This window comes from Xenopus laevis, chromosome 8S (genome assembly GCF_017654675.1).
Source record: "Xenopus laevis strain J_2021 chromosome 8S, Xenopus_laevis_v10.1, whole genome shotgun sequence".
In the NCBI taxonomy this organism is placed as follows: Eukaryota; Metazoa; Chordata; class Amphibia; order Anura; family Pipidae; genus Xenopus; species Xenopus laevis.
This window is the reverse complement of record NC_054386.1, coordinates 70,597,903-70,607,648: the sequence shown is the minus strand read 5'-3', so window position 1 is coordinate 70,607,648 and position 9,746 is coordinate 70,597,903. Positions and strand designations below refer to the sequence as shown.

Here is a 9,746-nt window from a genome sequence, read left to right as displayed (position 1 = left end):
TTGTGCTGTACATGCACAGTACTTTATACACAGCTTGGGGTGTTAGAGTAAAGCTACTGTTGATGTGTAATGGCTGCATGAACCTGTTAATAAAGCACTGTTATACTCTACTCATCCTAAGCTACCAAAACACAACAAATTGGTGACGAGATGTCTCTTCTACCTCTGCAGCAGCCTGCACCTTTTCTCCCAAACCCTGGTGAGCCTACCATACCTTTTACTGCTTGAATCTGTATGTTTCAAAATTTCATTATTGCTGCTGGGGAGATTTCTGCTGCTAGAAAGCGTGCTTTACTTATTCTGTGCCTGGGAGCATAGGGACAGCGTATATTCTAAACATTACCATTTACCTGATGAGACTTATGAAACTGCACTTACTGCTATAAAGAACTTTTTAATGCCAAGTGTAAATGTGGTTGCTGAAAGATATAAATTCCGCCAACATAGACAGCGTAATGGCGAATCCACAGAACAATTTATATCAAGCTTTGAGAGAGCTACAGTACCTGTGAGTTTGGGAATCTAACATATGAAATGCTAAGAGACCAAATAGTGGAAAAAACTAATTCACCATGCATGAGAGAGCGAATGCTCCTAGAACAGGATTAAACCTTTCCAAAGGCTATTACAGTTGCTAGCCAAATTGAAACAGCACTGGCAGAGGCTAAAACTCTCAGTCAAGGAACTGCTGGGAATGTACAGACTGTGAATTCAACACTGTGGCCTAATCACAGTCACAGGCAAAATACAGTGCTAAGGAAAGGGATTCACTGCAAAACCGTGCAGCAAATATAAATAAAAAAAACTGCTTTTGCTGTGGTTCAACACAACACGCTGCAAATTATGCTACATGTCCTGCAAAATCTGTACTGTCCCGCAAATGCAAAAAAAAGGACATTTTGCTAAGATCTGCTGTAGTTCTGCTAAAAATGTTCATGAAGTGAACATCAAGGGGCCGATTCACTAACTTCGAGTGAAGGATTCGAAGTAAAAAAACTTTGAATTTTTGTGCTTCTCGACTATCGAATTGGCGTAAATTCGCCTGAGTAGAATGATTCGAATAGATCGAGCGCAAAAACGCTGCGACTATTCGCCATTCGATAGTCGAAGTACTGGATCGAGCGCAAAAACGCTGCGACTATTCGCCCATTCGATAGTCGAAGTACTGTCTCTTTTAAAAATACTTCGACTGCCTACTTCGCCACCTAAAACCTACCAAATTGCTTTAAAAGCCTATGGGAAAGTCCCATAGGCTTGTTTTCCAAGTTTTTGATCGAATAAAAAGGCATTCAATCGAATGAAAATCCTTCGAGCGAATATCCGATCGAGCGCCTATTCGCCTGGCGAATAGTCGCCAATTCGACTATTCGCCAGCGCGTAAATTCGCCCGAATTGCCTATTCGATTCTATTCCCCAGTCGAATTTCAAGGGATTTAACCCCTCGAAATTCGACCCTTGATGAATTTGCCCCCAAATGTCACAGTATTAAGTGTGAATAAAACTGATACATTTATTCCAGACAAGTTTATATGCACTGTCATTGTCAATACTGCTTCTGCTGACAAGGGGCACTCCATTAACCTGATTCTTGATACAGGTTCAGGAACTAAAGAAACTGGTAGAGCAAGATGTGATTGAAAATTCAGAATCCTCAGAATGGGTTTCACCAATTGCAAGCTAGGACTGTCTGTTTACTACCCAAATATGTGAGAATAAGTTACAAGCTGCTAAAAATCTCAAAGAGCTGTGGGTGTGACACTGTTATTTCCATTTATTACAACATTGATTGGTGCCCTTCCTATGGATAATGTTTCGGATTTATGAAGGCTGTAAATTGCTGAGATTACTATAAAAGATGTGCTGTGTGAAAAATGCTTTCATTCAGCTTGTAATTAAAAAGTAAGGCACAGTCCACTGTGGATTTTACCTTGTCTACCTTTATTGGTCTGTCTGTCTATGTCTATTTACAAAAGTTAACAAGGGTTCCCTTTACTTACAAAGCAGTGAAACCATTTTTCTGTTGCCTATCAACAGTGTATACATGCTATGTGCTTACCCAAGGAAGAGATTTGAGAATAAAATGAATTGTTCTGTAAAATTATATTAGCTATATTGTAGGCAATATTTAAAAAAATTATTTTGCTCAACCATCAGATGAAAATAAAATTGACTGAATAATATTGTTGTTTTTTTAGAATATGGGGCCATTTCCAACTATATAAAGGCTTTTAATCCACTCAAGATGTCTGGAAAACAGACTGTACACATTTTTTTGCATTGATCCAGAGGGAAAAAAAAATCACCTCACTGTAACTGAATGTGTCATAGTGGTACCTGGATTTTACTTTTGAGTGTTGTTCATAGATCTACCAGGCAGCTGTTATCTTGTGTTAGGGAGCTGTTATCTGATTCCCATTATTCTGCTGATGTGCTGCTGGGGGGAAAGTGAGGGGGGGGTGATATCACTCCAACTCACTACAGCAGTAAAGAGTGACTGAAGTCACAGAGCACAAGTCACATGACTGGGGGCAGCTGGGAAACTGACAATATGTCTAGTCCTATGTCATATTTAAAAATTAAATATAAAAATGTTTGCTCTTTTGAGAAATGGATTTTCATGCAGAATTCTGTTGGAGCAGCACTCAACTGTTTTGAGAAAAACATTTTTTCCAATGACAGTATACCTTTAACAAAAGCTGTAGTTTTCAGTAGATTGCTTCATTTTTTAAATTTTTGTGTGTGTGATCAAAAGAATTACATTATAAGACTAATTTATTACAGATCAGATTTAGGAATGCAGAAGTTCATTGTATTTTACAAATTCACAATATTTTCCTAACTGTTGAACTTACAATCGAGTTTTTAGGCAGAGCTTTATCCAAAAGGAGTGTGTGGAAGGACATCCCTTTCCCCCAACTTGCCCGTCATTGAGACAAAAACAGTAAGTTAGGTAGCTATAGGGAACTATCTCCAGAGAGACAGTGTCATCCCATCAATTAAGCCCTTTGCAGAAAATATTATTTGACATTTATTTACACAAGCCTTACCAGTGTTTTTTATTTTTCTGTCATACAAGGGATTTCTTTAGAGATTCAGGGGCACATTTACTTAGCTCGAGTGAAGGAATAGAATAAAAAATACTTCGAATTTCGTTCAACTATTCGACCATTCTCTTTAAAAAAAACTTCAACCCCCTACTTCTCCACCTAAAACCTACTGAGCATCAATGTTAGCCTATGGAATTTTGTTCGATCGATGGATTAAAATCCTTTGAATCGTTTGATTCAAGGATTTAATCAAACGATTATTCCTTCAATCGTTCGATCAAACGAATAGCGGTAAATCCTTCGACTTCGAAGGATTTAACTTCGATAGTCGAATATCGAGGGTTAATTAACCCTTGATATTCGACCATTAGTAAATGTTCCAATATTTATACAAATAAAAACTTTAGTTTCCCTTTCTATTTCAATACCGTTGTTAAGCCAAACTATTCACTATATGATTATTGTTTTAATGCATGCCCTTAACACTAATATTCTTTATTTAATTTCAATATAATATTTTTAAATTTTTTATTTTTACATGATTTGTTTTAACTATTTAACATAAATGTAAAATCACAGACCAGGTGCACTTTGCTCCAAAGCAGTAACCTATAACAACCAATTAGCAATTACTGTATCTCTCATCAGTCAGTTCTGGAAAGATTATATTCATCATATGTATGATTGGTTTGCTATGGGTTACAACACAGTTATAAAATGCCATTTTCCAAATGACCTCACAAATCTTGCATTATTATTAGTGTTACTATGCATAGATATGAAAATTACCTGAGCATAATGAAAATCTAGGTGCTTGTGGTGATTAGAATGTTATGTAGTGGGAGGATTTTCATTATCATTTATAGTTTTTAATTTTTTTATGCAAATTTCAAACCATAGTCAGATATTTTATTAGTTTATATATTTTTTATCAATATGTAAAGCTTCTTAAAATAATACTAGTTGTAAAAATGTGAACATAATTAAATTACTGTAATTTATATAACAAACTAAATAACTGTTTGTGACACTGAATATTCATGTAATAATAAAATCTGTAGTTTATGCAATTTTATAAGTTTAGATAAACTCAATTTGATAAATGTTCGATTGGCTAAAAATAGCATAGAGTCTCAGAATACTGTAATATGCAGATTTTACATACCAGATGTATTGACAATACACAATGGACATTTACATTGTCAATGTAAATGTTCTTGTCAATATAAAAAAAAAAACCTCATTAGTCTACAATGTGTAATTAATAATAAACATTTAAAGACCTGGTAAATCAATCACCAAAAGAAGGTTAAATTTTCACATGAAAGGCTACCAAGATTGTTAAATATGTTTAAGACCCCACAAGATCAAAGCCATGTAAAATTAACCCATGAACCATACATTTTACATATTCAGTTTAGGAACTCATCTCTCGCTGATTATATATTGAAATGTATGACATGTTGCAATTTTTTTTGGCAGGATGCTCCATCCATTCTCACATGTACTGTTAATATACTAGATCAAAATATGAACATAAAAGTTACATTGGAATTTTATTAATCTATCTAAAGAGGTCAAAGGCATTGCTGAATGGTCATGTTGGGTAAAGCTGACACAATCTTTAATGGAGTACAAGTGCTTATTCAAGAGAATTTGTTTCAGCAAATGAACTAGCAAAAATTTATAATTGCAAAAGTTTCTTAGCAAACTTTTTCTAACGTTACTTTCACTCCAGCGAAACTTAGTTAACATACTTATGCTTACGTTAATTTAAATATGGTGGGTACATACCATACAGGTCTTATGTATGACTTTATTAGTAATGGTTTCTGGAAGTGCCACTTATTATTAAAAATGTCGAAGGAAGCAAAATAAAGACAAAAGAAATTCTCTATTGTCCTAAAAATTAGCCTACCCTAAAACAAATGTGGCATGAGCTTTAAATGGTTAAAAAATTGTAAATAACATATATTTAAGAGTTGCAACTTTTAAACATAATCCCACATTAAAATATGAAAAAAACACCAGCATTTTGTTCATTTTTTATGACTTTTTTTTTTAAAATAGGATATGATGTCACTGACATAGTTATGTTGAGGATGTAGCTTCATCTTAACAATTCACCAGGTAGAAGCAGGCAAAGTAGACTTTGGCAAAAAAGGTAACATATTGGAAAGTTTACACTTTGATACATTTGTGGATTAATGATTGGGTCTCCTGAGTGAAAACTCACATGGCAAAATAGCGCAAATGTTCTTTTTGCCTTTTAGTAAATTGACAAATTCACAGCAAATTGTCATTTTCGCCCCTTTAGTATATGTGCCTCTATGAAACAACTATGTAACTACTTACGTCCTCGGCTCAACCTAAATTACACATTACTTCTATAACAGACTGGGCAATACTTTTTTTTTCTGATTCTGTCACATCATACATTAAGCTGATGATTTCATGTCCCAAAAAATAATCAATAAAGAAGAGCAATCCACTAACATTTTTATCCTCCGAAATGATGGGGTACTAAATTAAGACATTCATGCTGCCCTCTATATAAAAATAGTCCAAAATGCTGCCTTCAATTCAGGGTGGTTAATGATTCAGGAATTCATCCATATTGTGACTGGTTAAATCAAGCTTAACTATGAATAAGCTTTCTATATAGGTCACCTTCTCCTAAACTTGTATTGAAATATGGCAAAAATGATTTTCTTATCAATACTTCTGCTCACCACCAGAATATGCTTGCCAATACTAGATTCTATTTCTGCATGCCAAGTTTGCCAATATAGTGAGAACAGCCTTGAGCATGGAAAAATATATATATATGTGTGTGCTGCTATGCAATTTGTAAAACCCCAATTTTGAATATCTTATTAGCAATAAAACCCTTTGACACTTTGATGACAGTGTCTTGTATCTACATTCCACATCAATACCTTCTATTATTGACTGTGTAACAGCATATAAGTCTACAATTTAGAATATACTCTTGTGTTTTCCTGTGACATTTTGGCAGGCCTTATGAAATACCTTATACATTTGATACCCTTTACTTTGAAATATTGTGTATAATGTATCCCCCACCATGCCTTTAAGTACTAGTTTCACCCTTTCCCTGCCAGCTGATTTGTCATAAATGCAAACATCTACTGCCAAGCAGTTTTTAGACATTTTGTACTCTTTCATTTTAAGGGCCTTTCCTGGGGGGGGGGGTCTTTTAGTTTACACAGGAAAACAATATATTGGTTTTTTTTTCAGGATAACCTGAGCTTTCAAAATATGCTAGAATGTTGGTGTAATTCCACTTCTGTAAAAACATATAGGCTTCTAAGTGTATAATAACATGGAAAAAAAATCATGTTTCTTGTAGTACAATGACATATATCAGAAACACAATTTATTTACCTGTTTAATTCGAGGCTGAAGACCAGAATAGGGACCTGACATGTTGCTAGCGTTGTCATATGACTGTCCTCTGCAATCCATTATATCAATATGGTATTCTTTCAGAGTGTCCATGACTGCACTGAACAAGTGTTCAGCTTTGTGCCTCACATTTGAGATGAATTTAATGAACCTTTCTTTGGGGATGCCTTTATTTCTAACATAGTAAAAAATGAAGGCAAGCAGATCTGTATGTGATACATCTGGAGTTGAGTCAACACTTATTGAGTAATATTTTGCTTGCTTTGCTTCATTTATTATAACTTCAAACACACTGGAGATTACAATATAAATTAATTCGTAACATACACTTTTGTATAAGTATGATGTACTGCCAGAACTAATGTTTCCATACTTTTTGATGTGCTCTGCCAAAAAGGGGTCATGTCCAGCTATTGCTTCTAGAAGCATCAAGTAATTGCCATTCGTGAGTGACCCAAATTTTTCATTTGTGCCTCTGAATGGCAAACCTCGCGATGACAGCATTTTCACAGCCGTAACAACCCTTTTTAGAACATTCCTCCAGTATTCTATTTCTTGATTTTGCTTCTCAAGAAAAAACTGGTCAACTCTGTCACAAATTTTTGCCCTGTTTTGCATCCACAGATAACAATCCTTGTGAAACTTTGACTCTTCGTGTTCATTCAGTCGAATGGATGCATTTTTCCAATCATTATATCGTTCATGTGCTAACTTGCAGATTCCACTATATAGATAGCAAGCTGCACAAAAAAATATTCTTACTATTAACAGAATATACTTGTAATAAAATTACCTGTGCGGTGGGGACGCCCGCCGGGTGGTTCTTAGAAGCAGGCGCCATCTTTGATTCTTAGGGCACGTGCGGCGCACCTGCGTGCCTCTTAAAGGTACAGGCGCACCGACCTGATTGCACCAGCGCGCATTGACGCACGTTTTGGCGCGAACTTTAACCATATTTAAGGCCCATTCTGACCCCCAGCCAGTGCCCGTGATAGAACTTAGTTCTAGTGGTTTTCCTGAGCCTTGTGGGTCTGTCTTTGAAATTCTGATCTGATTATACGTGCTTGACCCTGCCTGCTTCCTGACAATCCAAAAATCTGTATCCTGACCTTCGGCTGCCTACGACAACTCTTCTGCTTAAACCTTTGTTTGATCACCCGGTTTGACCCTTTGCCTTTTTGACAATTCTGATATCCGCCTGCCTGGACCCAGCCTGTCTGACCATCCTTCTGTCTAATCCTTTGTACCGTGACCTTCGGCCCAAAAGACTTTGCTAACAGCCGTGCCCCTTTGCCAACCAGAACATCTCAACGTTGCACCCCTCGTTATGTCCAGGTGGCACCCAAGTAAGCTGAGGGCTCTTCCCGAAGCCCAACGGTGGTCACACTACTGGTGAAGCCGAGACCAGGTTGCTTGGCACTTGTTCTGGTATTGGGTGCCGGTCGTGACAATACTAAACATGGTCATGGTATAGATCCATTGGGCCGTTCACTTTTAAACAGTGTATCAGACATACACCTATTTCTTGTCAGGATAGTGCCTGACAGATGATGAAAAGTCTGCCTCCTTGTTTGATTGATACCATGAATTTCTAGGAAATCTTTCAGCTTTTTATCTTGTTTATCCCAGTCAACAGGATCAGAAGAAAAGTGAAGATCCTCCTCCAAACTCTTAGATTCAAAAAGACTTAATGAAGTTAGTGGTGAAGAGATTTCCTCACATGGTTGTTTTTCAGTTACTTCAGCAGTTGTCATTGAGGATGAATTATCAGCTAGTTCTGTAGAAATATCTTCATCATCTGATGTTTCCTCTGTAATATCTGTTATTCTCAAAGGATACAAAGAACAAGGTGACTCAGAAGATTCAACCTTTTCAGGTATAACATCAAGATCTACTCTCCTAGCTTTCTCAAAATAGGTCTCCATTTTTCGTGTATGCTCAAGTTCATTACTTTGCCTTTTCGCTTTTATTTTTTGCAATCTTGCGATATGCAAACCCACTAAGCTTTTTTCTTTTGTCAGCCATGTCACAGGAAAGCTGGAAGAAAATACTCAATCCATTAATGCAATGGCCTCAGAAAAGTTTCTTATGTAGCACAAAAGTCCCCAGTGCTGATGTTTTTTATAGTAACAGTAGATAGGGGTGAAAAAAGACATCCATCAAGTTATAGATAGCTATATAGTTGAGTTACAGCCAACCACCTAGTTCTTACAATTGGCAATGACCTAGAGAAAACCTGCACCTATGTGACCTGCACTACGTGACATCTGCCCACTTAAATTTTATAAAAACCCCTGATTTGACCATCAGATTATAGTTTTTTTTTTAATTTCATTTCATGCCCACACTGCCACACTTCAAATCACAAACTCCTTATCTGATCCGACAGGCAGAGAAATAGTGTATTTGATTCACATCAATGTTAGTGATGTCATCTTTTCCGATTAGAAGAAAGGAGGTTCCAACTAAATATTGGGAAGGGGTTTTTTACAGTGAGAGCTGTGAAGATGTGAAATTCTCTCCCTGAATCAGTTGTACAGGCTGATACATTAGATAGCTTTATAAAGGGGTTGGATGGTGTTTAGCACGTGAGGGAATACAGGGTTATGGAAGATAGCTCCTAGTACACGTTGATCCAGGGACTGGTCCCATTGCATCTTGGAGTCAGGAAGGATTTTTTCCCCCTCTAAGGCAAATTGGAGAGGCTTCAAATGTTTTTTTTTGCCTTTCTCTGGATCAACTTGCAGTTAGACTGGTTATATATAGACTTAAGTTGAACTTGATGGATGTGTGTATTTTTTGAACCTTACTAACTTACTATGTTACTATGTGTATATATATATATATATATATATATATATATATATATATATATATATATATATATATATATATATATATATATATATTCCACATATCTCTAAAGAGGATACATTCACAACAGAGTCAAGCAGCACCGAAGGATTGTCCCACAAACACAGTATACTAACAGCTCTTTAGAATATTACATCCACTGTCCACGTCTTTATTGAAGATCCATTTAACATTTACTGGCATAGGATTGTGTGTGTAAGTTCAGCAGCAGCTTTATATCAACAGGCAAAATACCATATCATGTAAATGTACAGTGCTGTGCTCTTATTTTAATTCAAATACTTTTGCATCTAATGTCCACACTCCCAACATCCATCAGATGTGTCCATTGTTTTATTAATACCAACTTTAGCTGTCCTTATGCACCAGTAGCATCTAAATATTATAAAATAAAAA

General features: G+C 36.1%; 1 protein-coding gene across 1 annotated transcript; it reads right to left on the bottom strand.

The window, feature by feature from the left end:
* Window positions 1–4,624: 4,624 nt before the first annotated feature.
* LOC121397627 (zinc finger MYM-type protein 1-like) lies at window positions 4,625–8,401 on the bottom strand. Its single transcript, XM_041574682.1, has 3 exons — window positions 8,059–8,401; window positions 6,456–7,216; window positions 4,625–4,669 (listed from the first exon to the last, which is right to left on the bottom strand). Exons 1-3 carry the CDS (start codon window positions 8,399–8,401, stop codon window positions 4,625–4,627), a joined length of 1,149 nt encoding a protein of 382 aa, XP_041430616.1.
* Between the last annotated feature and the right edge of the window lie 1,345 nt (window positions 8,402–9,746).